Source organism: Natator depressus, chromosome 3 (genome assembly GCF_965152275.1).
Source record: "Natator depressus isolate rNatDep1 chromosome 3, rNatDep2.hap1, whole genome shotgun sequence".
Classification (NCBI taxonomy): domain Eukaryota; kingdom Metazoa; phylum Chordata; order Testudines; family Cheloniidae; genus Natator; species Natator depressus.
In genome coordinates this window covers 149852785-149880366 of record NC_134236.1, presented here as the reverse complement: position 1 = coordinate 149880366, position 27582 = coordinate 149852785, and the positions used below count along the sequence as shown (strand labels likewise).

The following is a 27582-nucleotide window of genomic DNA, read 5'->3' as shown; positions in this document are numbered from 1 at the left end:
ATGCATGGGCTGGAGGGGTGGGGGGGTGGAAGGGCGCCTGCACCTGCCCTGGACCTGCTGCATGAAGGGCAGTGATCCAGCCAGCATCCCCTCCCTGGAGCACTGGGAAGGGCATTGCACAACAAGGGGGTGTTGTGCGTGCTGCACTGTGTGACCGTGCAGCGAACAGGGCTGGGTGAGTCCTGGCAAAAGAAGCTCTGGCTCAGTGTCTGCTTTAAGCTCACCTGAGCCGCCTGAGCCTCCTGTTTGTTTATTTTCTCAAGGTGCAGGAGAGGCAGGAGTGAGGGTGGGGACGGGAGAGAGGGAGCAGGTTTCCCCTGGAGGACAGGTTTTCCTTGGTGGTATGACCAGGGCATAATCCTGTGGCTGACAGGCTAAAGCAGGCAGTGATGGCCAGGTACTAATTAGAATGAGCTGCAGGAAGGAAAATGCCCCAGGGGCTATGTGTGAGAGAGAGTTAAGAACGGGAAGATCAGCCCTGCTGTAAAGGGGTCCCAACCCCAGTGACATTGCATACTTAGAGCAGGTTAGGTTTGGCTGAGGATCGTTGCTTTCACCCCTTCCAGCCTCAGCCTACTTCCACTGAAATCAGTGGGAGATTTTGCGATTAGCTCCAAGGGAGCAGGATTGGGGTCACAGCCTGGCAGTCCCTGCCCCTAAGAATCCCCAGCCAGATGGCTGCATTAATAGAACACCCTGCTGGGACCCCTTCTGTTCTAGGTGTCACCCACTGGTCCAGGGCTAGCTCCAAAATACTCAGCAGCCTTTTGTGGGATGCACAAGAAGCTAGGAACCAGGGAACAAGGGCCTTTGCCCCGTGGACTGGGTCAAACAGACAAAGCTAGGAAAGAACAAGGCAAGCTGAATGGAGCTGCCGAACCACTCCCGGTTCTGCTGGAGGCAGTGCTGCCAGGTCCGAGGGAAGAGCCACCCCGGCTGAGGGAAAGAGCTAGCGGCCTACCCTTACAGCCCTTTTTACCAGCCAGGGGACAGACATGGAGTAGCTCAGCTGCAGAGACAGCGGGCACGGCCCAGATGGCGCGAGATGAGTTACTGAGCCCTTGTAGGAGGGAGGCAGGGGTGTTGGGACCTCTGACCCTGAGAAGAGACGCAAAGGCAGCCTTCGAGAACTGTGCATTTATTGCATGTGTCGGGCAGCCTCTGGGTGGGTGGAGCTGCTCAGTGAGCCCATCAAGACCCCAGGCATGGTGAGGAGCTCAAAGGCACCCCAGGAGCTGGGCGATGGGCTCATTCATTCTGGTTCCAGTATGGAAAAGCGCTTCCCAAGTTTCAGGGTTTGCTGAATTGTCCATTAGCTCTAGGCCCTGCCTCATCTCAGACCAGGAGGTGGGAGCAACAAGGGCTCCAACTGGGGACACAAGGGGACCATTTCAAGTGGGAACAAGCAGTGAGTAGGGGGTATAGTCAGTGACTTACGGGGGATGCTGGAGAAATCTACACCCCTTGCCCCCAGTCTCCCTGCCCCTCTGGGGTTGCCCTGTCAACTCCTTTCTGGGGCTGGTGTTTCCCCTGTTAATCTACAGCTACTAGGGACCTTGCTTTGAGCTCCCTGCCTTGGGTATCCCCCTGGGCCCCAAACCCTCCTTCCCAGAAGAGCTGCTCCGGCTCCCGCTGAAGTCAATGACAGTCTGGGCACTAATTCTAGGGGAGCAGGAGCGGGCCCAGCACCTCAGTGGAGAGGTGCAACTGGTGAGCGGGCCTGCCCTGGCAGAACGGTGCTTCTGACCCAAGCAGAGACAGAACAGCCCCTGTGCCTTTAAGAGCCCTTAAGAGCCCAGCCCTCTCCTCCTCTTATTCTAGTGACACTCAGCTGCTTTTTCTCCAGAGCCATAGCCCTCTGCATGAGTCAGGCCTCAGCTATGCCTGGCTGGCGCCACACCCAGAGCAGGGCCTGGATCCCTCCTGCCCAGGAGGGACATTTGCCAGGAGTGGCTGAGTCCTGCCCAGGCTGCTTGGCTAGAGCAAAGCAGCCAGGCAGCCCCCAGCAAAGGGGGGCCAGGACCCTTCCATCTGCCATTGACATAGCTAGAGCAAGCAACCCCGTGATTGCTCTGTGAGCGCCCTCTGCTGCCAGGAGCTGGCATTGCTGAACCCAGCCCTCCTCAGGGCCTGCCAAGGAGCCTTGGCTCATGCCCCATGTGTGACTGTCCCTGCCCCAGGAGTCCAGGGCTGCCCAAACGTATTCACAGCATGGGCCATATGTCGATAGAAAAATGTTTTGTGGGCCCCTCCACCCCATTTGTGCTCATGCTCTGCCAGTCACCATCACCCAGGATGCAGCTCCCTTCCAACCTCTGCATTGCATCCCTGGAGTCACTAAGCTCCCTGGGATATGTGCCATCAAGAAGGGGCTGCTGCTCTTTAACGGTCTATCATGCAATCAGGGTTCTGAAAACAAACCCTACCCTGCTTCTCTTTGCTCTTCATTTCCTCCCCCTACATCTGTGCTGGCCCCCCTCTCCCTGGCATGTGCCTCTATGGGGCTTGGCTCCCTTCTCTCCTACTCACCTGAAACGGCTGCCCCACCAGACTCCTCTTCTCCACGCCATGCAGCCCAGCTGCATCACCTTCTTCTCCCCTGCACAGTGCTCTCCTCCTGGTGGCTCTGGTCCCTGGGAGTGGCACCTCTTTCCTGGGTAGCAGCAGGCCCTGAAGAGGCAGCCAGAGTGGCTCCTTGTTCTTTCCATCTGCTTTGACATGGTTTCCTTTGCAATGAAGAGAGTCTGGAGATCGGTAGAACCAGCTGGAGACAAGGAGGTGCTAGCCCCCAAGTGACCTGACAGCTCTCTACAAAGCAGAGGCTGGGACCCGCTGCTGTAAAAGAGCGATAATCTGTCCCGGGCACAGAGAGGGAACTGCAGCTCACCCAGACACAGTGGGACCCCCACACCACCTGATTTCTCCGCTGAACACACTATTGCTTTGCTGCAGCACCTCAGGCTCCCAACCGCTTTAGCCATGAGGGGCTGCTCCCCGGGCACTGGCAGCGCTTTGAACAGGTGATGTGGTCTGGAAGTGCCAAGCGTTGCCAGTGGGAGCATGCAGCCGTGGGCCTGGGGGTCCTTTGGGCAGTGCATGGAGGGGAAGTGTCAGGGGATTCAGCGAGGTGAAACTGAAGAGCGGAGGGGATGGGTGGGGGTTGGTGTATGATTCAAATATTCCTAGAGATAAGGAAGCTTCAGCTGGGCCCTGCCTGCCAGGTGGGACTGTGTGGTGGGTTGCAAGAAGACCCACTCCCCCTTGCCAGACACCTGGCATGGGCATGCAGAAGCTGGACCAGGTGCTGTCAAGCCTAAGGGGCAGCACAGGCACTGGGCAGGGGGCTGAGGGAGCACAGAAAAGCAACGATAGCCACCCTTTCTCTATAGCCAGAGAGTGGACACTGGGCTGCTGAGAGCACACACAAAGAGTGGGTAACACAGACACTAGCCATGTACACCAGATTCCCCTGAGGCCTCAATTCCCTTCTGTCTCCCTACAAGGAAGGGCGAGATATTGGAGCCAGCCCGTAGATAGCAGGGGAGGCCTAGGAGCTGAGGCTGGGAGGTGCCCCCACACCACTGGTTATTGGACTGTTACCCCACCAGCAAGCCCCCCCAACCCCACTGCTCAGGCAGAAAGAGAGGACCCCCTTCCACACGCGGCTGCCAAGGGGCTCTCGCTTCAGGCCCCACCTTGGGGCTGCTGAACCTTACAAGGGCTGCTTCCAGCCTCTGCCACTGGGGGGAGGAGGGGCAAATGCCACCCCACACCTGTCTTCTCTCGGGCAAAAGGCCCTGTGGGAGCTAACGGGTGGAGTGGGCTTGAGTGCAGCAGCAGGCAGCAGCTCGGGAGGGGCGGGCGGGACTCAGGGTGTGGCAACCAGGAGCCCAGGCTGGGTTCTGGGCGGGCGAGCCCGAGCCTATCCCGGAGGCAGAGAGGAAGATGGTTTGGGGGCCTGGAACACGTGTGGCTCCAGGCCTGCCTGGCCTTCCTACAGCCCTGTCAGCACACTAACCAGGGGGAAAGGGTCATAATTAAGGCTGGGCAGAGCCTCCCACCCCCAGTGGTGCCTGAGGTCCAGCTCCCAGCTCTAGGCGGAGCCCCCCCCGCTCCCCCTCAGCATGGTACTCACGGCTTTGGGTGCCAGCCCCAGGCACAGCCTGCCCCCATCCCCGAGGCACTGGGTTCTGACTCCAGGCAGAGGTCCCCTCCCCACAGTACCTGTGGCGCTTGGGGTTTGGCTCCAGGCATGGCCCACCTCACATGCAGTGCCCAAGGATCTGGGCAGTGCCCTCCGCACACATGGTACCTGAGGCTCTGGGCACCAGGCAGAACCCACCACCCCACATTGGTGCCCGTGGCTCTGCATCTGCCAGTGCGAACCCATCGACACAGAGAGGCTGGCAATCTGATAAGTTCAATTTTTTTTTCTTTTTTACACAAATATATACAGGGTATTATACACAGCTCGACACAGACACAGTGCCAGTTAGAAGACAGCTCCCCTCCCACCCCCCAGGCAGTGCCCAGGGACTGCGCCCAACAGCTGCACATACAGAGCAACTGCAGCCTGCCCGCCACACTGGGGTGAAGGGGGTGGTGCAGATGGGAATAGGCAGCCGTGGGACCAGCATCCCCCCTGCTCCCCTGTCTGGACACGGGCACTCAGAGCCCTGTGCTTCATTTCCCCCAGGCCAAGCTAGAAATCAATCAAAATGAAACAATGTGCATTTCAGCAGGGAGCTCTAGAGGGGAGGGGAAGTCTGCCTGAGGAACCCACTGGGCCCACCCTCTCACAGCCACTGCCGCAGAAGAACATGCTCCAGCCACCAGCTAGCTGCTAAGAATGAGCCAGGGTCTGAGCCCTTCATCCCTTTGTCTTCCCCCATCAAGGAGCAAGTCCTGCTATTGCCTTGTCTCTGGCATTCCTATTAGAGGGGCAGGGTAAAGGAGGGACATCTGGTCTCTGTTCCAAACTGCCTTGGACTTGCTGTGTGACCTTGGGCAAGTCTCTTCCCTGCTGTGCCTCAGTTTGCCCCTCCGTACCATGGGGATGACAAGTCTGACTGCCCTCCTGGGAGCAGAGATGGGAGGCTGAGGCTTAACTCTTTAGTGTCTATAAAGTGCTTTGAGCTCCTGGCTGGAAGTTGCTAGCAAAGGACCAAGGCAGGTTATTACTGCCTTTCCTGGAGTCTGCTCCGACACACCCACTGGGCTCCAAGCGCTGCTCCGGCTGAAGTTAATTGGAGCAGTGTCCACGTAGGGTGTGCAGTCAGGGCTGTGGCCAGCAGTGGCCAATGAACAGAGCAGCAGGGTGAGGGAGGCAAGGGAAAATAAATATAGCTTACCAGCAGGGAGGTTTATTTTGTGTTCCTGCTGCTCACTCTGTCTGGCACGCAGCCCCCTGTGCAAATCCAGCCTAGCGTGGGTTTGGTGCTAAGGGTCGGAGGGAGGTTTTAGAAATATGCCCAGCAGGCAGTGATGTCCCGGGAGAGTCCCACAGCAGCATGTTACCCTCACCCATGGGACCAAGTTCACAAGAGGGATGTAACTCTCCCGGGGACTGGGATTCCAGAGCTGGGCAAGGCATGATGGCAGAGGCTGCTTCTCACGCTGCCTGAGCAATGGGGACAGGGAGCCGCAGCCCTACACTGGCAGGAACCAACACACAGGAAGGATCATCCAGGCTCTGTACCCGGGCCAGGGAATGATGGTCAGCCCCAGCGCCTGTTGGTAGCTGGGTTCAGTGCCCAGCTGCACTCCACAGCAGTCAGGGAAAGCTGACCCCAGTCCTCCCCCTTGCTGGCCCTGCTGCGCAGACACAGGACAGCATGGGGGGCGGCGGCAGCTGGGTGTCAGTTTTTTATTTTAAAGGGGGGGGGGAAAATGTACAAAATAACGCCACTTAAAACAATGCCACATGCCCCATGGTGAGCCCCCACCACGGCCCAACTGGGCTCCAGCTACCGCAGACGTGAAAAGGCCGTGCCGGGGGAGGGGCTCCCTCTTCTCCTACAGGCTGGATAGGATACACGCCCGTGCTAGCCCCTACGCTCCCCTCGCCCTGCGAGGGGTCCTCCCACTATCCTCGCCACCCGGATGTGCTCTCCAGCCATCGCTGAGCCTGCGCGGTTTTCACTGGGTGACACCTGCTCCCCGCACTCGGCTGGGTGCTGCCACTGACACTGGGCTCCATGGGGAAGAAGAGCAGGAACAGGCCCAGGCTGTTACACTTCCCCCAAACCGGACCGTGGCCCTCACATGCCCACAGAGCCAGGGGCTGGGGAGGGGCACCCACACTCCGATGCACATGCGTGTGGGAGACACAGCCGCGGGGCAAAGGGCAAAGCTCCTTCTGCGGCTAGGACCAGTGCTAGCTGCAGGGCTCCCAGCCGCCCGCTACTAGCTGGGGTTGCAATACCTTGATTAAAGCTTTTTTTCTTTTAAATCTAATAAATTATTAGTGTTCAAGATTCCAGATGTGGGGGGCTGAGGGGAGGCCACTGGAGACCGGAGATCCCCTCAACACTTGCCACCTCAAAGCATCCAGGCTTTTGCTGCCCCTGGGTCCTCTTTCTCCCAGAATGGAAGCAGCATGGGTCAAAGTCATCTTCCTCCTCCTCTTTCTTCTCCCTTCCCGGGGTCTCGTGGTCTCAGCATGTGTTAGAGAAGGTAACTAGTAAGAGCAGGTCCCTTCTCACCCACCCAGACGGGAGTGAGAGGGAGCAGGGCAGGGGAAGCAGGGAATGGAGAATTTGATGCACGGCCCCTTCCCACCCTTGGAATGAGCATTAGGGCAGCAGCCTGGGCAGGTGGGAGGGGGCAGGGGCTGGCATCCTCCTTGCCACGCTCCCGGCTCCATTCGGTTCTCTCTCTGTTTGCAGCAGCCACCCCGGCTCCCGGGACTGCCCTGCCCCTCCTGCCCTCTGGGGTCGCTACTGGTGGATCTCGTTCTCTATCAGGCTGTCCTCACACGACTGGAAATCCGTGTCGTTTATGCCGTCCGGGTTGATGAGCTCTTCGTCCTGGGACCCCTGCTCCTCGGACTCGGCTGCGTCGCCCTCCGGAGAGGAATCCTGCAGCACTTGTGCGATGTACTTTTGCTGCGGAGGGGAGGTGGGAGAGGGGGAAAAGACAACAGACCCGTTAGCTCTGTGCAGGCTGCTGGAAAGCCACAGCAGTGCAGTACGGCGGGTAAGCCCCATGCAGACAGGAGGCTGAGTGCAGGGCATGCTGGGGCTGAAAAGAACTCCTACTGCATGGAATGCACAGGTTTCAGCATGAGACGGGGGCAAGGAGAAGGGCTGGATGATTTCAGGGAGGCCGCTTGGATGGGAAATGCTAGCAGCACGGCCAGGGGTGCAGCTCTTGATGTTCCATTACAGGTAACCCCCCCATTTTCTGAAGACCTCGAGGTAGATCTGAATCTTCCAAAGAGCCAGGGGTGGGACCATTGGGAGTAGAGGGGGTCAGAGCTTCTACAAGACTGGAGGGCCTGATATTAAAGGGGTCTGATTTTCCCCACAGAAGACAGGTGCCCAGCACTTTCTGGCAATCTAAGATGGCTCAAGCTGGGCACTCACATATCGAGGCCCTTTTGAAAGAAGCTTCCCTACTGTGGGGATGCGGCGCAGCAGGGGATCTAACCGGGAGGGACAAAGCCACCCCCGCAGGAAGCTGGAGTTCAGCACAGGACCTGGTTTACCTGTACGGACACCTGTCTGGCTGCATGGCAAATGGGAGCAGTCAGGACAGTTTGGGGAATTCTGCCCATCCCTGCCCCCCAAATCTGTAAATCAGCCATGTCACAGCAGAACTTTACCAAACAGGCCCTTGGGTAACTGGAAAGCGCATGGCAGCAGGACTGCATGGGCTTGGGAAATGGTGACAAGGCCAGGTTTGCCGCAGCGGCCTCTACACATACACACAGCCATTCCGATGAGGCCTCATCAGGCCTCCCCCGTATGCTGGGGTGAATCAGGAGTCACGCTCCTGGAGGGGAATCCAGCCCTTCCTTTACTAGTCACACATTGATTGCTCTCAGGACAAATCTTGATGTTGCAAAGGACTCACAGCCCCACTTCCTTGTCCCCTTTGTGCCACTCAGAGCACCCTGGCATGGGGGAGTCCCCAGTGGGATCAGGACTGGTGTAGCCAGCTCCTGTAGGAGGCCCAAAGAGCCCTGGTATAGGAGATAAGGGAATGAAGGGGCATGGCTGGGATGTGTTGCAGTCCAGCTATCCCCAGCTGGCAAATGGTCTCTTGGAGATCATTACTAGCTGTCACAGGTCAGAGCAGCCCCAGGTGGCTCCAACTTACAATGGAGATGCGGGCAGAGTCAGGCAGTTGTAACCTGCTCCTTGAGGCTCCTTCCTCCCTCCCTCCACCACCCGCAGATCTTAGCTGCAGCAGAGTATCTGGCCTTGGAAGGAACTTGATTATACCAGAGCCGGTTTGCTCAGGAGAGATTTAAAGCGGCAACCTCAGGGACTCCAGACCCCAGAGAGCTGGGCAGGGGCGGAGAGGTTACCCCAAAATGTTTTCATTCCATCATGTCAGATTGCAATGAAAACAGCTGGTGCTGGGATGTGGCGGTCCCAGCCCTGCAACATTTGGGCGAGAGCCAGAAAGTGAAACAAAAAGGGGAACTGACCAGTCTGGTTTCATTGTCCCAGCTGAGAAAGAGGCAAAAAGTGAACAAACAGCATCAGGGGCACGAGGGGGGGAGAGAGGAGACGGACAGTACAATTCCTCATCTCAGCTGGGTGAAGGACATGCGGAAGGGCATTCTCTTCTGAGCCCTGCCTGCACCCCACGGACGCTGGCTGGGCCAGGCCTGGAGTGAGGCCCTCAGACAGGAAGAGATGTATGCAGCCCCTTTCCCCTGTCCCAAACCAAGAGACACATGGCAGCGGGGGAGCTGGCGACTCACAGCGGATTTGGGAGCTGGCGGCATGGCGGCAGGTTGCCCGTTCACCCTCCCGTCCACGGCGTCCACCTCCGTGTGGTCAATCTAGAGGGCAACAGAGTGAAATGGAGACATGGCACAGAGATGGCGGGGCAGCTGGTCCACTGACCCTGTCAAGCCTTCCCTGGGAGCCTTATCTGACCAGGGAACCTGGGCGCACAAGCAATGGCTGGGCTGCAGGGGGCTGAGTGCCCAGCTCAGGGGCAGCCCCATGAGGCTCCTGTTCCAGGAGGCTGGAGAGGGAACAGGCTTATGTGTCAATGATGAGGCATGGCAAGGGGGTGTGCCTCCCAGTAAGCTTTCCTGCCCCCCACAAGACCAGTGGCGGTGGTCCTGAGATGGGGGAAGGGCCCTGTCCCAACTACACCCACCTGCATGTGAGTGGGGAGGCAGGAGAGGTATTCGACCAGGGAGCCCATAATGAAGAGGAAAGGCCCTGTGAGGAGCTTCCCTAACAGCCCAACTTGAGGTAACCCCTCATCACCTCATCCACGGTTCCCTCCAACCGGACACCCCCCACCCCCAGTGCCTCCTGGGACCTCACCTTGTAGTTGTGAGCACTGAGGTATTTGAAGTGTCCGAAGCAGACATGACACAGGCAGATCACAATGGTGATCACGAGAACCACAAAGGTGAACATGGAGGTGGGGGCCAGGAACCCTGGGCAAGGCAAAGGGTCACAGTCAGGGTGGTCGCACACCCAGCATGCAGCTCTTCCTGCTTCACCACCCCCAGGGGCCTTTGCCCTGGCCCTTTGCCCACTACCAAGGGGGGACAGCCAGCACGTGGTGCTAGGGGGACGGGAAGCCCAGCACTCTCAGCCAGGCTGAGTTCGGCGTTTATGATTCGGTGCCCGCCACGCGCCCCCTTAGCTCCCTCCCCTCGCCCCGTGCTTACCTGTGCGCATGGTGGAGAAGAAGAGAAGCCAGAAGAGGCAGAGAATGGGGGCTGCCACCACCTGGTTCACGGCCCCCGAATGGATCTTCTTGTCCAGCTTGGCTGGCAGGTAAGCGTAGTACAGGTTGTACCTGTCAACCAGGTGCTTGAGTAGCATGTACATCAACCCTGAGAGAGAGAGAGAGAGAGAGAGAGAGAGAGACAGACACAGTGAGCAAGAGCAGTGAGGTGGCTGCTGGGCTCCAGGGTCAGCAGCAGGGGATAGTGGGAGATCAGGGACCGGCTCACAGGTGCCAGCATGCTCTCTCTGCAAGGCTGCTCAGGGCTAGACTTTAGGGAGACAACTCCAAACTCAAGGTGCTGGGAAGCTGGAGTGAGTTAGCCAATGCTCAGGTGAAGCCTCATAATTCTCCCTACCACGCCTGCTGGGAAGGCCCTTCTCCAGTGTCCACTTCACTGCTGAACAGAGGGGTCAGAGTGTTGGGGGAGTTGCACTCCACGCAGAGCCCCACTTTCCATAAAGGAAAGGATTCATTCAACGGGGCTAAAGGAGGACTTTCCAGTGTTATCTGACCTATTCCACACTCCCAGTGCCCTCTCCGCCAGGCTGACCTGCTGTGCTAGGCATCTGAGCGTCCGCAGTGACACATGTACCTGCTGTAACACCCCCCACCGCAGGGAACCCCCGCTCTGGGATGCAAGCAGATTGCTCTGCACCTGCTGGAGAGGGGGATCCTCAGGCCAGGTGCGATACTCAGGGGGCTCATTTTCATGTCATTATTTGTGCTCCTTAGTGCCAGCAGAAGCCAGTGCCACCTATGCATGGCAAAGCATCGAGTGCCACACCAAAAATTCAACCTCCTGGAACACCAGCATCAGGCAGGGCATTAACACTGACCACTTCAGCAAGTGTCGAGAGGGAAGCACTTGCTTGGCTGAGAACCTCTGGCCTGGCTCACCCTTCTAGGCATGAGCTCTGCAAACATGGCCTTTCCAAGAAGATATTTCAGGGAACAGAAGACAAGGCCCATGATAATATTGGACAGAGAAGCTTCTCAACCAGCCACACATGGAGCATTATGTAGCTAGGTCATCGCTCTCCACCCTCATGCGGAGACTATGATCCACCAAACAGAGTGGTTCAGGGACGCCAGCATCAGCTGGACTGGGCAATAGGTCCATTCGCTGTCCCCACACACATACACTTGTCACCCTGTAGGGACTGCTGTCAGGGCAGCAGAGGGGACATACTGCCATACTGCAGAGGGGACATACAGGAAAGCGTTCTTTTGGGGCAAAAGGGGTCTTTGGGCAAGAGGCAGAGCAGAAACAGCTGTTATGCAAAGACTACCGAGGCCCTTTCTTTTCCAGCTGGGAAATCGACAGCTCACTGCCCAGCCTGGCAGATGTTCTCACTGCAGTTACAGGGGCAGCCATCCCCTGAAATGGGGGCAGCAGAGAGCCTCCTGGTAGGGAGCAGGGGGATCATCTTTCTTACCTAGTCTGTGTAATACATGACCAGGTGAGAAACAGCAGCAGGCATGTGGGTGGAGCTTCCAGCTGGTAGCTCGCTTGTCCCTTCACTGGGAATGCTGGGCACCAAGGGGGTGCGGGTGCGAGAGCCATTGTGTGTCTATTTACAGCCTGGCTCTCTAAAGGGTCTAATTCGCACAAATGCTCAAATACCAGACCTAGGTGACAGAAACCATGCCACACAAGGGCTGTGGGGGTACCATCAATAACAACTAAATATCAAGGCCCTATATCTAAGACACCCCTCAAAATGTATTCAGAGGAACATTTCTAATGACGTTTCTTTGTAAGAGTTCACAAACAAAACTGGGCTTGGAATGTAAACCCCGGTTAAAGAAGATAAGAAATTGGGCCATTAAAGAATCATAGCCATGCTTTCCAAACTCCCTTCCCCAAACAGATTAAGGGGATAACATCTACTGACTTATAACACTGAAATATAAGTATGCAGGATGGCTAAATTGTCAAATGAAAAGCTTTGCTAGTTCTAGGTTAAGGATTTGTAACTGTGGACAGCAAATTACCTCAGATGAGATAACACTTAGGCCAAGACCTTGGTGGCATAAGTGTGGTTTTGCCAATTCTTCTTTTACATAAAATTGCTGATCTGCTTAAAACAGGGGTGGGCAAATTTTTTGGCCTGAGGGCCACATCGGGGAACAGAAATTGTATGGCAGGCCATGAATGCTCACAAAACTGGGGTTGGAGTCTGGGAGGGGGTGTGGGCTCTGGGGTGGGGCTGGGGATGAGGAGTTTGGGGTGTAGGAGGGTGCTCTGGGCTGGGACCAAGGGGTTCAGAGGGCAGGAGGGTGATCAGGGCTGGGGCAGGGGTGCGGGAAGGGGTGCAGGTTCCAGCTGGGGGTGTGGGCTCTGGGGTGGGGCTGCGGATGAGAGGTTTGGGGTGCAGGAGGGTGCTCCAGGCTGGGATCAAGGTTTTGGGGAGCGGGAGGGGGATCAGGGCTGGGGTAGGGGGTTGGGGCATAGGGAGAGGCTCAGGGGTGCAGGCTCCGAGCGCCGCCTACCTCAAGCAGCTCCCGGAAGCAGTGGCATGTCCCTTCTCTGGCTCCTACGTGGAGGCGTGGCCAGGCGGCTCTGCACACTGCACCAACCGCAGGCACCGCCCCTGCAGCTCCCATTGGAGCGCTGGGGGGGAAGGGGGGGACACTGGAGCATGTAGGAGCTGGAGCAGGGCCATGCTGTGGCTTCCGGGAGTCACGTGGTGCAGCCCCCTACCCAGAATCCCGGCTGGAGTGCCGGAGCGGGGCTCATCCACGTGGTGCGGCCCCTGACCCAGCGCCCTGGCTGGAGTGGGGCCGAGCCGCTGGTGCAGCTCGTGGGCTGGATCCGGCCCGTAGTTTGCCCACCCCTGGCTTAAAACGATGTTATTGCTGAAGGAACAAAGGTACGTATTGTGCTGGAAGTTTTGAGGTAAAAAGAGACAAAGCTGTGACAACAAAAAAATGTCTTCATGGGAAGACCCAGGGCAGTGCGACATAAAATGACATGACCCACAAACTGCAAAATCAAACAGGAAAAATGGTGAAGCTGGGTAATTAAAGCTTGTGCAGGAGTAATGTACGGGTTATCCCAAACCCAAAGGGCTAATGTGTTAAAAGCTGACTGAATAAAGATTGAAGTGATCTGTAACTTAGAAATGTACGAAAGATCTAAGAGAACATGGGCTCACACTGGAGAAACACTGCAGCAGAAACTGAAGGAGGGAACTGAAGGATCCCACCGAGGGATCAGAGAAGACGATGACTACCATGGAAGGTGGCAGGATTTCCCAGTGCCCCACAATGTGGTAACTTGGGCCCATTTACCAATTCTGTCTTATCTGTTATTAATTGTCTGGCATAAATGTATGTAGACACTATAAGTGACAATAATTGTCTGAAATTGTATAAACAAAGGTAAAAATTGATTAAGCCTAAATCGGGTGGACTCGTGACTCAGTTTCCCAACTTTTTATCCGTTCCAAGATAATGCCTCCAATCGCACCCTGCAGATGGGGCTCCCCCACTGGAGGCAATGAAAGACACCAACCTCCCTCCTGCCTTTGGCTGCAAGCCTTTCCAAGGGCAGCAAGGCAGAGGGGGGCCGGCCACCTACCAAAGGGGACGATGATGGGGCAGGTGATGCTGTAGGTCATGACCACGGTGAAGACGCACATCATCCAGGCATAGGCGGCTCCGAACTGGAACTCATACGCTTGGTGCTGCGGGAGGAAGCAGAGAGCACATCAGCATGGTACGCAGAACTACCCAGCGCCCCGGGTAGCGGGAAGCACGTGGGCATGCACAGGAGCGCACGCACTGCTCTGTCCGTGTGCAACGGTCTGTTCAGGCTCTCTGCGGATGGGTCTGTCTGTGAGCGCACACACGGCACACCGCATGGACTTGCCTTAAGAGGAGCTGTGGGAATCCCCCCACTCTCCCCAGGCTCTCTGGCTGCAGCTCTGATCTTCCTGACGCGATGCCTGTTAGCAGGCTGTTTCCTTAAACACCAGTCAACGTACACTTATGTGTGAGCATGCGTCTGGATGTGCACGGGTATGGCTGTGCAGCTTGCACAGGTACAGACTCATGGGTGCACGCTTGCACAAGTCCACAACTACAGGAACACGCCCGGTTTGTTCACCAGGGGCCTGACGTGCATCGGGTCCTCGGGGCAGGTCTCCAAGGGTGGCCGCGAACGTGCCCAGTATCTGCTAGGGGAGATGGGGTCGGCTCCACCACGTACCCGCTTGACGTTCCTCCGCTCAGCGGCTGAGCGGGCCAGGCAGAGGCGGATCATGTACATGAGCAGGCCAGGGATGCGCAGCAGGTCCATGGCGTTCCCGATGAAGGCAGAAGCGATGACGTAGTTCACAAAGAAGGCCCCGTTATCAGGCAGGAAGACGCACCTGGGGGAGGGGAGGAGAGGAGAGTGAGACAGGCAAGTAATGCTCCTTAACCTGACCACAGACATGGAGGGGCATATGGGCTGCAGGTCCGGCTGGGCAGAGAGGAAGCTGACCAGGGCTGGCACTGCCATGCAACGGTCACTGTTCCGCCTCTTTCTCCTGACATTCTGCTTTCTAGGAAGCTGGTGTGTTTTACCACAAACAGGCCAGTCTCCCCACATTTCCCCCCAGGAATAAATCTAGCTAGGAAGAACCAGCTCAACAGCTCTAGAAGCAGCTTTGGCTTTGGAAGACCTCACAGAGACTTAGGCCCCCTCTTCCAGCAGGAGGCACTGGATGGGACGGGGCAGGAGTACTGGCTGTGTGGGGAACTCTCCAGCTACGCCTGTCCCAGGTGCTCCCAGCAGGAGGTGTGGTAAGGAATGGGGCAGGAGCTCAGGCTGTGAGGCGAGTTCCCCCCAAACTCCAGTCCCAGCAGGAGTCACAATTACAAAGAGAGGCTTTCCCCGCACCCTGGTTTCAGATATCACTTACTCAAATCGCACTGCGGCCTCAGCCAGGAATTTTTTGTCAAACAGCCAGCGGAAAAACACATCCAGACTAGGGAGAACAATTAAAAACAAAGAGTCTTGTGTGAGTATATAAACGTTTGGAGATCAAGGAGCACAAGCTGTACACACACGTGGTCACGACCCATCTCAGGAGCTGGAACAACAGCTACTGCGAATACACAGTAATCTTGGAACACGGATGCTCTTAGACACGTGTATATGTGAGAGCGTGCTGCTGTCCTCCCCTTTCTAGTCTTTAGGACAGCATGTAAGGAGGAGGAAATCTTTAGTATATGGTGAGATTACTGGGAAAGGGGGCTCAGACCGTGTTGGGCTGTCTGTCTCTGCCGTCCATCCCATGCACATCGTTGTACCTGTACTTCCTCACTCAATTCTGCAGGGGAGTTAGCAGCAACATCTGCTGCAATTCTCTGCTGACCCGGTGGGGAGTTATGCTGGGGCCTTAAATGGCTGCTTTAAAGGAAAACGGCACTACAATAGGAAGTGGTTTCTTGAACCAATATAAAAACTTGAACCACTTGAGCCAATATAAAAAAAAATGACTAGAACATTTGACATTATATTATATACATGAAAATTAAAGATGAAGTAAGGACGCAGTGATATTGTCAGTCTGAGGATTCATATCAAGACTGGAAGATCAGAACGGCAGACAATTTCTACAGCTCTTTTGAGTGCAAATATTTACAACCCCACCCCCAGAAAAGAAAACATACAGAACTTGCCCTAACAATAGCTGTGGGAATGGTTTGCTGTCTCTGGCTGCAGCTCTGATCTTCCTGCCTCCTGACACGTCAGTGGCTTGTGTATCCATTGACCTTGAAATCTAATTAATTAAAATACCTTTGATTTCAAGGTAGTCTTAGGCTCCCTGCCCCTCTCCCTGCATCATATTTTTCCCGTTTTTTAAAACATTTTTCTCTCTGCTGGATGAAAGAGCCACACAAACAAACAGGTGAACCCCGCCTATGCAAGGCAAACAGTGAAACTGACTAGCTCCAAAGGCCCAGATCCTAAGATCAGTGGAAGTTAGATGCCTTAATCCCTTTGAGGATCTGAACCAACCTGCCCTCAAACACACAGAATAAACAAGCCGAAAGAAATCCTTGTTCTCTTTTAATTCTATTAGGTTTAGGCCCAAATTCTGCAGCCTACGGACTTGCACGCGCTCATTTGCGGAGCGCAGTTTGACCCTGAAGCATTGCTTGTGCAAATAGCCAGTAAAAGATTCTCAGTCAGAAGTGTGATTATTTTTAAACCAAGGGGATCCTTTTAAAGTGCGAGCCCCGTGGGGTCACACAGCTACTCAGCCCATATCAGTGGAGATTCAGATACAGCATCAGCTATTTTCAAGATACTCCTGGAGAATTTCCCTTACTCTTGTAGCACTTTGCACTCTCCCCCATTCCCTCTTCACATCAGTGCAGCCTGGGCTCTGAGGCCTCCAGAGCAGAGGACCCGTCCTAGCAGCAGACAGCCGGTGAGAAACCATTTGGGGTGGCTTTGTGAGTGTTGCCATGGAACATTGGCCTGAGGATTTGGGAAGTGGGTCCAGGAGGAAGGCTGAACGGGTGCATTCATTGCAACATGTAGGGAGGCTGGTGGCATCCTGCCCCCACCTGGCTACAATGGGGAATTGGCTGGTTTCGTACAAATGGGCTTATTTAATAGGTTTGTTGGAAGGGGCCAACTGAGCAGGATCTAAGCCCTGTGCAATTGGAGAGAAATTAACCAGCTTGCACAGAGCTAAAAGGGCCAACCCTGTAGCTCTCGGGCAACTGCCACCATCCCAAGCTCAAGGGGAACAATTCCCTATTTGCAGTTATAGAGGCGCCAGATGGGCGTGAGGGCCGTCTCTCCTCCATGATACAGGACAAGACACTGGGCTAAGGGCATCCGCAGCCCAGTGCATCATGTGGCGCTGAGTCTCCAGACCTGCCTTCGCTTCCCACCTGCTCAGGCCCAGCGAAGGCAGCAGCAAGACCATGAAGATGAGGAAGGTGTAGCACTTGTGCATGGTAGTCCTGTTCTCTCCAGACCTGTGGGCACAGAGGAGGCCATTAGCAAGTGGACGGGGAGCCCCACAGTGGGCGACCACACCCATCTATCGATCCATCGTAATGACTTACAATGTACCCTCTAGGCCCCTTTGGTACCGATCTGTCCATTGTACTTGACTATTATTATTGTTAATTATTTGTATTCTGGTAGCATCTAGGAGCCCATCACGGACCAGCCCCCGGCTGCGCTAGGCACTGTATAAAAAGACTGTCCCAGAACGTGTGAAGGGCAAATGAGTACAACAGATAAATAAATGGGGGATTGCTGGAATATTTGAGGGCTCACAATCTGCAATGTCTTTATCCTCAGCAGTGCTGTTATCCCCATGCTACAGACGAGGACAGACTTGCCCAAGGTCACACAGGAAATCTGTAACAGAGCAGGGAATTGATCATGGTCCCCTAAACCCCAGACAGGCACTCTAACCACTGAATCATCCTTCCCCTCACCTAGTATACTCCTTTCAGCCCCAGCACTCCCAACCCTCCAGGGGCTCCTCCTGAATCAGCCACAGGAGTGAATGCAGACAGCATCATGCCTGGTGCTTTACAGTCACTGAGGCCTAGTCTACACCAGAAAAGATTTGCTGGTATAGCTGGAATGGTAAAGCTCTCCCCTATGGCAGACACATCTTATGCTGGCTAAAAAGTCCTTTTGTTTGTATAGCTTATAACCGTTCACCTTATTTCACACTTTTGTTGGTATAGAATCATCACCCCCAGCCAGCACTGGATTACTGGCACACACTTCTAGTGTAGACCCAGGCCTAACTCACCATCACAGATCTCCAGCAGGGGGCTGGGCTCATTCTCCGATTTGGAGAGATGTGGAAAGTGAGGCCCAGGGAAGGGATAGGACTTGCCCAAGGTCACTCCCAGCTGAGATTAGAACTCTGGATTTCCAGGGTGCCAGCTCTATGCTCAGACCACTAGACATACTGATTGCAGACCTGCCGCAATCTCAGCTCAAACAGGCTGAGCCATGTGACCTAGCAACATGCGATCAGGGCAGCAGGGTCCGACACAGCAAATATCTTGGCTCACAAATACATAATAACAATCATACGCATACAAACGTAATGCCTGCCAGCCATCTGGAGCCCATAGAGCTTAACTGACTGTGCATATTGCAATCAGTTCATCCAGTCACTGAAGTGCAGCCACCTCTGAGATGGGGTCCAGCACCTGATTAACAGCTGCAAAGCACACTACCCCCACAGTTTATGCCAGGAAATGAAATTACAGGAGGATCTTAGGTGGGAGGAATAGGACAAGCAGGCCTTGCTCTTGTGCAAGGTGCTGAGCGCACACAGCTGGCAGTGGTGCTCAGGCTGAGAGCAGGCGCTGGCTGTCCTTACCTGGTCCAGTGAGCTTCAAAGAAGGCGGAGTAATACACGATGGTTGGCAGCAGAGCAGAGAAGCACCACAGCAGCAGGGTGGGGAAGAACTGGGTGATGATGGGGTTCTGGGAAGGCAAAGAACACACTGTTCACTGCAGTCAATGCAAATCCAGAGGCTGGGCACGTGGGGGAGGGCAGCAAGCTAACCTGCTGCATTGCCAGTGGCAGAGGACAAGAGCTGCCAGCAGAGCTGAGCGTGACTCCGCCCCTTTGGGGGCTGTATCCATAGGGGCACTTTCCTCAACTTGGGAATCCTGGATGGGAACCCGCAGCACCTCTGCCTTATCCCCTGGTGAGAAGCAAGAGTCTGGGAGTTGCATAGGGTGGGCAATGAGGCACCAGCCCAGGCCCTGCCCTGGGACTCATTGGTCTCCATGTAGGGATCAGCAAGGGTGCAGCTACTCCAACTGTCGGGCTGGGGTTTTTCCCAAGTGTAGAGGCAGCCTAATGCAGTCAGTGTATCCCCTATAGCTCTCCTTTGCTCTCATAACACTTTGGTCCCTCAGCACGTCAGTGGAGTGTTTTCTTGGTCTCCGTTATGGTAGGGAGAGCCAGGATTTCCTCCCACTTGCCATGCATACAAAACTGAGTGCTGACTGCTGGCCGAAGAGCCCGGCAGTCCCTTGGGAGAGTGCAGATTGCCTGTTTGCCCAGGTTCTGACAAGAGAGGGATCCTCAAGGCCTCTGATAGGGTCACAGGCAGAATCCTTGGCCGCTTACGTCTCCTCTGCAAATGCAGCCACCTTGGATGCTCTGGCTCCAACAACACGTGCTCTCTGTTCTACTCCAAAAGGCTCTGTGGTGCCGCAGCTCAGGACAGGGACAGGGAGTCTGGCTGCTTTCTGCCCTCACAGAACAGAGCAGTGCCCACACAGCAGTGATGTAGACAAGGCCCTCCCCTCCCCACACAGGAGCACTTGAGACCCATAGGGACCTTGCTCGGCCTGATGGGGTCAGGCCTAGTCTGTCTGGATATGTGAGGTGGAGGGACCAGTGCACATTCGTGACCCACCCCCACCTCCCCAGGGCTGTTCCATGGGATGGGAGGAAGGGGAGGGCTCCTCATTCCTGCGCCTGTCCCCCTGGCAGGCCTTACATTCAGATACTCCACGGGCTTGGTGACGTTGAACTTATCCATGGTGGTGATGATGATGGCGGGAGTGGTGAGGAAGAAGAGGAGGAGGAAGAGGACGACGTTGATAACAAGGCAGCGGATCCACCAGATGAAACCCCGGATGGAGAGGTGTTCCCTGGAGGGAGACAGGGTGCAGAAGCCAATCACAGGGGGAGGCAGAGAGGCACCAGAGACATTGGTCTGTGCTGGGCAGAGCCTAGGATGTTACTCTTCAAGTGCCCGAACCCCCTTTAGAGGCACCCAGATCCCACTGCTCCCCATACAGAGTCAGACCCACGGCCCAGCCAGGCTGTGACCCTGCACCCAGATGTTTCAGTGGAAGCTAACCCCTCCAGCCAGCTGTGTGGGCCTGTCGATGGGGATACTCCCTCTTCTGAGCCCCTGAGCTGCCAAGGGCACTCCTGGGCTAGGCCCATGGCCCTGATGGTTCCTTCCCTTTACCAGGCTGTCCGTGCCCCCATATCCCTGCTGCTGCTGCCCAGACCTGCCCTGCAGGAGATGCGGCCTGCTCACCAGTAAATGTTCTGTGGGTCGGGGGCGTAGGTGACGGTCCAGTTGGAGATATGGAGGGACTCGCTGCAGGAGGAGGCCCGAGGCTCCCCGCGGCACGCGCAGCCCTGGCACTTGCACACGTTGAAGTCTTTGAGGATGCTGGAGGCAAGAGGAAGAGGGGGAGAGCGTGAGGCATCCCCAGAAGGGGAGATCAGGGAGGCTGAGCCCCCAGCTATCGGGAGGGGCACCTGGGCGTTGTTTTCTAGCTGCTCACACGCCTGCCTGGAAATGACAGTGACTCTCCCTCCCGTCCCCTCCCTAGTCCCATGGCGGGCCCCTTGCACTCACATGGCCGTAATGGTCTCGTTGTGGAAAGTGACGAAGGCCATCCCCAGAGGCTTCTCGTTCACCTTCTCCTTCTCCCGCTTGTAGTCATCCTTGAGCTTCTCCTCCAGCTTGGTGTAATACTCGATGGCCTCCACCTGGACACACGGACGCGGGTCAAAGCCGAGAGCCACGCAACCCCACCATGCTGCTGCTCCCTCGGGCCCCAGGCTGGGCACGCCCCCAGAGGGCACAGTGACACTGCTCCTCCCCGTGCGTTACAGCCAGCGGTGGGGGGCACAGCGGGGCTAATCCGGACCAGCCGCTTGGTGCATCAATGCCACTTGGTGTTAGGATTGAAAGAATCAGAGTTAACGAGGCAAATGGGTGGGAGCTGGGGCAGGGGGCTGTTTAGCGGGGGGCAGCAGGGACAGTAACAACAATGGAGAAAAACGAGCTCTCTCTCCTTGGAGGGCCCCAGAGATGCTAAGGGCAGACAAAGGGACAGCAACACACTGGTGTGCCAGGATTTGGGCTGAGCCCTCCTCTACGTGGGGGCTGGCAGGAGCTGGGAGCAGCATGGGGGCGGTCTCCCAGCACCCCCCACACCACCCATGCTACTGCCTAGTGCCCTTCCGCCCCCTGCCCCCGCACCTCCTCACAGCCCTTGATGACGCAGCAGCACAGGTGGCCACAGGGCTTGGGGTTGATCATCGACGAGGCGTTCTCCTTGGTCTTCAGGTTGGTGAAATAGATTTTCCCACGTTCTGCTTTCTTCCTGCAAGAGGAGGCGGCGGGAGGGGAAGAAGAGGCTCAGACAGGCCCTTCCCCTGGCTGCGACCACCACAGGGGCAGCAAGCAGGGAGAGCGGGTGAGAATGCAGGGAAGGTGGTGGTAGAGAGCACGGGGGCTCGATCTGCGTATGTGACTCTCATATATGTGTTTTTTTTTTTAAGAAGGTTCCCACTCAGCTGAAGCAGAAGCTACTGGGATTTCATTACCCCAGGGTGAGTAACCAGGGCCCCTAGGAGTGTGTAACTAACTCTCCCCCCATGCCGGGTGGAAGCACAGCTCAAAGGTGGCGCCACAGACACTTAAGGCTCCGTGCCGGGGCGTGGGACAATCCCAGGCTCACTGCGTGACTGCAGCACGTCACTGCCCCTGTGCCTCAGTTCTGATCCTTCCCGGCCTCACAGGGGGGCTGAGAGTCAAATCCGTTATGATCTGCGGAGTTCAGACACTGTGGTTGTGGTGGGGGCCATACAAGCAGATTGATAACCCCAGAGCAGCCCAGATAATTCAACTCTGCCCTACCCCACTCTGCCATGCACCCAACACCAATGCTTAATGTCTCCTCAAAGTCCAAGGCTCCCCACACACAGCTCTGCCCATACCTCTCTTGCCATGACCTGCACCCCCTGCTATCCCAGCCCTGGGCTCCCCTCACACAGCTCTGCCAGTGCCCCTCTAACCCTGACCTGCAGCCCCCCTGCTATCCCAGCCCTGGGCCCCTCAAGCAGACCCTATCTCCTGAGCTAAATAGTCCCCAATTCCTTTGCTGTTTAGTGGTGCAGACAGGGCCTACATAAGGACTAGCCCGAGACCATCCCATGCATTTTTTTGGTGACATGTTCTCTGTAACCCTCCTGTTGCTGAGTCTCACCCTCTCACCCCAGCTGCATCCCTTGTGCTCTGTGCAACACTCCTGGCCTAGGCTTGTTGGGGGCCCTCCATCCATACCTGCCCCAGACTTTACCTCTCTGTATCAAGGAACATCAGCCTGGCCACGTTGTAGCAGGGGCGCGCCTCCAGCACAGTGCAGTTGGAATATGCCTCCCTGTGGATAGGAAACAACCCCCGGCTCATTAGCAATGAGGTGGAAAGCAGCAGCTCAAACAAACCCTCCAGCAGCCAGTGGGATTGCTGCGGGTGGGTGGGAACCCAGACTCCATCCTCAGGCCTAGTCCCAATCATCAGGGAATTCTGCTAAAGCTGTGATGGGTGCAGGGGGAGGATATCGCCCATGCACTCTGCTCTTATGGGGGAACATGGTGGGGAGGAGAGTGCCTGCTTGGAAAGCAGTGTTCTTGGGCTCCTCTTCAGTCCTTTCCCCCTAGAAGAACCAGGGTCTCATTGTGGGGCTTCTAAAAACAGGTGGTGGAGGGGAGAGTCCTCTACTGTTGGAGAGGGTCTGGGTGTACCTCGGCCACCGCCCCCCACTCCGTCTCCCCTGACATCCCTTGGTTTGGTTGTGCCCAGGGAGATTTCTACAGGGACAGGGCTGGTGCTGAAGGGTTCAGCATTCCCTCTCCCCTGAGGGCTGGGACTAGGGCTGCTTTCTATATTGATTTTTTGACAAAAAACCCCAAACAACTGAAAACCAAAACCACTCAATTCAGAAATGCCACCATAGTGCCTCATGGGAATTGTAGTTTTGGTGCCTTATGTCTACATCCTCCTCTACAAACCAAAAAGAAAAGGAGTACTTGTGGCACCTTAGAGACTAACCAATTTATTTGAGCATAAGCTTTCGTGAGCTACAGCTCACTTCATCGGCTGCATACTCTGTATGTAGCTCACGAAAGCTCATGCTCAAATAAATTGGTTAGTCTCTAAGGTGCCACAAGTACTCCTTTTCTTTTTGCGAAAACAGACTAACACGGCTGTTACTCTGAAACTCCCCAAACCAGGCTCCCCTGCCGGGCTACATCACTCATGATGCACTGTGGCACTTGGTGCATCATGGGAGATGTAGTCCAGCCCACAGAATAGACCGTAGACATGAGGCACTTGAACTACAACTCCGATGAAACAGTGCGGTGACAATACTTGTTTTAAAATTTATTAAATTTTTATAGTTTTCAATTTTTTGCCAAAAAGTTGAAATTTTCTGCAGAGGAAAAAAGGTAGCTGAAGCTGGGACCCAGCATGCATGCACAGACTCACTCAAAATGCTTCTTGATCTTCTCCGACTCAGCATATTTTGAGATCCCATTAATGAAGAGAGTTCGCTTCACCTGGAAGAGACAAAGGGGCAGGGGGTGAGGGCAGTATGGGAACCCAAACTAGGGCAGCACAGGACACCAGGCTGTGGCCAAGGGGTGACGCCAGGTTAAGGTTAATGTCAGGGGAGTGGCTCACATTTTCCCGGTGGTGCCCAGGGCTACACATTTAGCAGGTTGTCTCCCATCCCCAACCAGCTGGCATGGGGGCAACCCACCACGCAGCCAACATTTGCTCCAGCCCCAGTTCTGTCCTGGCGAGACGGCGATACAACAGCTGTCTGAGCAGAGATGGGGCGGGGGCATTAACCATAGGCGGCGAGGTGGCTTTCAGTGGGGGAACCTAGAACGTACCTAGCAGAGGCGGTGCCTAGTGGGAAGGGACAGGAGATTGCACGCTCACTGCTGGAGCTCAACTCACCCAGTGGGGGCCCTGGAGACCCTGGGACTGTTACAGTTGCATCAGGGGTGAGGTGCGGGCAAGAACCCTGCACGGGGAGTCACCCCCAGCATGAACGGGAGGCATGGCTGGGGCAGCAGAGAGCGGGAGGCTGGAAGAGCAGAGAAAGGGAGGCTGGAAGAGCCAGCCTTACCAGGTCATCCTCTTTGTAGCGCATCTTGGAGGTGTGCCGACGCATGCTGTACACCGTCAGCAACAGGTACAGGAAGGCAAAGGACGTGTGCAACCACAGCAGGTTATTTCTGTCACCAGAGAGACACCACTCAACTGAGGCCACCCGGTCGGTGCCGTGAACCCATCCCCACCTGGTGCCTGGCCAGTCAGCCAATGTAGGCTACCCCACTCCCTCCAGGGCCAGGCTACCAGCCAAGGGCACTGCACCTGGGGACAGTCCAACTGGCTGGCATGGTGCATGCATGCTGAAAGGCTGCTACCCAGCACAGGGCTCAGCGGTGGCATCCCAGAGGCTGCTCCCAGGTTTTTGTTCTGGAGACCGCGGCTGGGACCTGGCTCTGCAGAGCGAATGAGCTGGGACAGCAGCAGCAGCAGGGGACAGAGGAGGCAGCAAAGCAGCCTCCCAGGCCTTCCTGGGGCAGCACCCCCTGTGGCTCCACCTGATACTCTCCAAGGGCCCCGCTCCGCCCCCTCCTCAACGTACCCAGAATTCAGGTTGGCGATCGTTGTTCTCCCAAAGCTGTAGGGGTTGTTCTCTGGGGAGAGAGCGACAGACAGACACCTTTAATTCAATCCAGAGGGTTGTGGTTTGGGCTGTCTGGGCTGGGACGTCATGGAGCAGGACAGGGTTGCTCTGGGAGTCATCCCTGCAATGCCTCTGAAAATAGAATCACCCTGCAATCCCCGTGAAACACTGAAGGGTCAAAGGTTAAGTTTCTGAGCTCCAGTTTTCCTGGCTGAGTTGCAAGGGGGTGAGGGCTCAGCAGAACTCCCCTCCCCACTGAGAGTGAAGCCCCCCCCGCAGTAACAGCTTCCCTGCCAGCGGGCGCTCCCAGCTGCCACTGCAGCGCCAGGGCAGGAAGGGATGCTCCCTCACCTCAAGAGCCCATGTCCTGACTGGCCCCCCCTCTGCAAGGACTCTTGCTAGGCTGCTGTGAGCAGGGCTGGCTAATTCCCTTCAAAAGGTGGGAACGCAACAGGGCCAGCAATAGCCCCCCCGCCACTCACCTAGCAGGTCCCCTGAGAAGTTCACAGGCAGCACGATGCCAACGGAGAGCACGCCCACGGCCACCAGCAGCCCTATGATGTGCCGCTGGAAGGAGAGATAATGGACTGCATCGGCCCCGCACTTATCCCGGATCTCATCGTCCCTGGCAAGGACACAAAGGCGGTGAGGCATCACCTAATAAGGGTACGGGCCCAAATCCCAAGAGCCCTTCGGTGCCCAGCGCTCAGCACCTTAAGCACCCAGAGCAATAGCCCCTAACACCAGGGCTAAAGGAGTTCTAATGACGCCATCGCTTAGAGGAGCTGCAGAGCCCTCAGTCCTAGCCCAGGGAGTGGCCAGTTAGGGACCTCAGCACCTTGCAGTCTGGCCTTGCGCTAGCCCAAATACGAATCCACTAGCCAACATCCATCTGCTGCAACTGCACCCCAGTGCTCCCAGCCCCTGCAGGATGGGGATGCTCGATCATGGCAGCCTGTCAGGCAACTGTGCCCATGCAATCCACCGTCACTGTAACCCCCGTGGGTTCCCCATCTGCCAGAGGGGGTAATGGCGCCGACCGCACAGACTTTAAGAGCTAAGGATGGAAAACACTAGAGAAGAGCTTTGGGGCACCCTCTTCTTGAGGCCCTGGTAGGTTCTCCTGACCTTCACTGGCACTGGACCCCCTTTGAGAGCAACGGGCACAGCAGGGACCAGAACGAAGCAAGAAAGGGGGTATCGCCTCCGAGCAGGAGCTCGGTGGGCGGAGGGAAAGGGTTTGTAATTGGGCACAGAGAGATCTGGGCTGAATCCCCTGCTGTGCCACAGGCTCACTGGGCAACCTGGGCAAGTCACTCAGGCCCATCGAGACAGCCGTTGGCCGGCGTAACCCTCAGCGCAGGTCCCAGATGAGCGCTAGCTCGGCTCCAGCGAGCGTGTTATGAACCAGCAGTGTGGCTGCAGCGGGCTAGCGGCACACGTACGTTCCCAGGGGCCCGGTGGGCTTGCACTGGGGTGGCGGGCCCAAGCCGCTGCCAGTGCTGTTGCAGGCACACTGCTGTTTTTAGGCACTAGCTCAAGCAGAGCTCGTGCATCCGTCTAGCCGCAGTGGGAACCATGCCTGCATAGACCTTCCCTTAGTCTCTTTGTGTCCCAGTTCCTCAGCTGTAAAACAGAACAGTCCGTCCTTCGTCTGCCCTTTCTAGCTGGCCCATAAGCTCTGTGGGGCAGGGGCCGTCTCCTACTGCACGCTCGTACAGCACCTACCGCAAGGGGGGTTTGAGCCCGCGTGGGGCTTCCAGGTGCTACAACGAGCAACAACCAACCAACCACCCTAGAGCCCCACAGCGCCAGGTCCCCCACTGCCCCCACTGGTCTCTGGGCCCTGGAAGTGGCTAAGCTCTAGAACCAACACTTGGATTCAAGGGCCACTTACTTTATCCTGAAGATGGCGGTCAGCCAGGAGCAGAAGCCCTGTGCAAAGAGACAATGGGAGCCCCAGGTTAATGAGGGCTCTCTCAGCCATACTCCCCCTTGGTAGGCCCCAAGTAGACTAGCCCCACTGCTCTCTTCTCCCCAGGCAATATAAGGCTCCTCTTCCCTGTTTTTCCCAGGACCAGTGGTTCCCCCTGCCACGAAAGTGAAGCTGAAAGGGCACACAGACCACAAATGCCCAGGCATGTAGGATCCCAGATATGCCCTTCTGTGATAGGTCACAGGTTCTCCTGACACATCAGTCACTCGCCTGCATATGACATGGGCCAGGCTCAACACCACGACCAACTGGCTGGTCACCCTCCCAGTTGAGTCATGAGGTCAAAGCAGCCAGCCATTTTGCTACATTACAGTGACCGATGGGGACAGTGCAGACCCCAAGGGCCGCCAGTTAGCACAGGAACTCAGTCAGGAGTCAGCTGTCCCAGTGCAGGGTCACATCCCCAGGGGACACCTCAGCAATCAAACAGGAGAGGAGGAACACAAGATAGACTGGAGAGGGAGCAGGAACTAGGCCAGGGCTCCTCATGGCATGGCGCACATCTAGACAGAGAGCATGTCTCCTGGGAACCACCCTCCTATTTGTCGGCCTACCCAGACCCATCCCATTTCACCAGAGCTGCTTCCGACGGGTAAAGGGGGCAGTAGGGAAACATTGCTCCTCTGATGCGAAACTACGGAAGGGGTTTTTCCACTGGATTAGATTTTGCTCCTACTCACGTTGTCCCTCTGGTCGAAGTCCACGGAGCTGGAGACGGAGGTGAGGCGCTCATAGCGGTCGTGGCTGTCAGAGTGCAGAGCGGATGCCACACTGAAATTACAGGGCGGGTGGGGGAAAAACAATCAAAGGGTTAATGAATGAAAAGAGAGAAACTCAGCCAGGAAGCAGCACCCAGGAGGTCAGAGGTTAGTCAGAGGTCAGTTTGCCCCAGGCGAGATGGAGAGAGAAGAGCCGCAGAGAGAGGTCAGCAGTTAGTGGAAAGCCCCTCCTCAGACAGCACTGTTCACACTGGAGTACCGGGGGTGTGCTGCAGTGCACAGGGCCAGCCTCACAGACACCCAGCTCTGCTGGCCTTCACAGGGACTGACAGAAGGGGAGTAGGTGTGAGCAGCTTCCCTGTCCTTCCACTCTCCCTGCTAACTCCTTACTCCCAGGCCTGGCTGGAGACACCCGC

The 27582-nt window shown here is 56.3% G+C and overlaps 1 protein-coding gene across 2 annotated transcripts in view; it reads right to left on the bottom strand.

The window, feature by feature from the left end:
• Positions 1-4439: 4439 nt before the first annotated feature.
• TMEM63B (transmembrane protein 63B) overlaps positions 4440-27582 on the bottom strand; it is a 90027-nt gene continuing 66884 nt past the window's right edge. For both annotated transcript variants that reach the window (XM_074949062.1, XM_074949063.1), the window contains 20 exons: positions 27128-27218; positions 26349-26386; positions 24934-25076; positions 24410-24461; positions 23885-23993; positions 23236-23306; positions 22046-22126; positions 20944-21067; positions 20314-20447; positions 19987-20124; positions 19435-19588; positions 18297-18403; positions 16831-16917; positions 14841-14906; positions 14144-14306; positions 13514-13619; positions 9869-10036; positions 9516-9631; positions 8936-9016; positions 4440-7106 (listed from right to left, as the gene is read on the bottom strand). In XM_074949062.1, coding sequence (XP_074805163.1) covers positions 6939-7106; positions 8936-9016; positions 9516-9631; positions 9869-10036; positions 13514-13619; positions 14144-14306; positions 14841-14906; positions 16831-16917; positions 18297-18403; positions 19435-19588; positions 19987-20124; positions 20314-20447; positions 20944-21067; positions 22046-22126; positions 23236-23306; positions 23885-23993; positions 24410-24461; positions 24934-25076; positions 26349-26386; positions 27128-27218 — 2197 coding nt within the window. In that variant the 3' untranslated portion in view covers positions 4440-6938. The remainder of the gene's footprint in view (positions 7107-8935; positions 9017-9515; positions 9632-9868; positions 10037-13513; positions 13620-14143; positions 14307-14840; positions 14907-16830; positions 16918-18296; positions 18404-19434; positions 19589-19986; positions 20125-20313; positions 20448-20943; positions 21068-22045; positions 22127-23235; positions 23307-23884; positions 23994-24409; positions 24462-24933; positions 25077-26348; positions 26387-27127; positions 27219-27582) is intronic.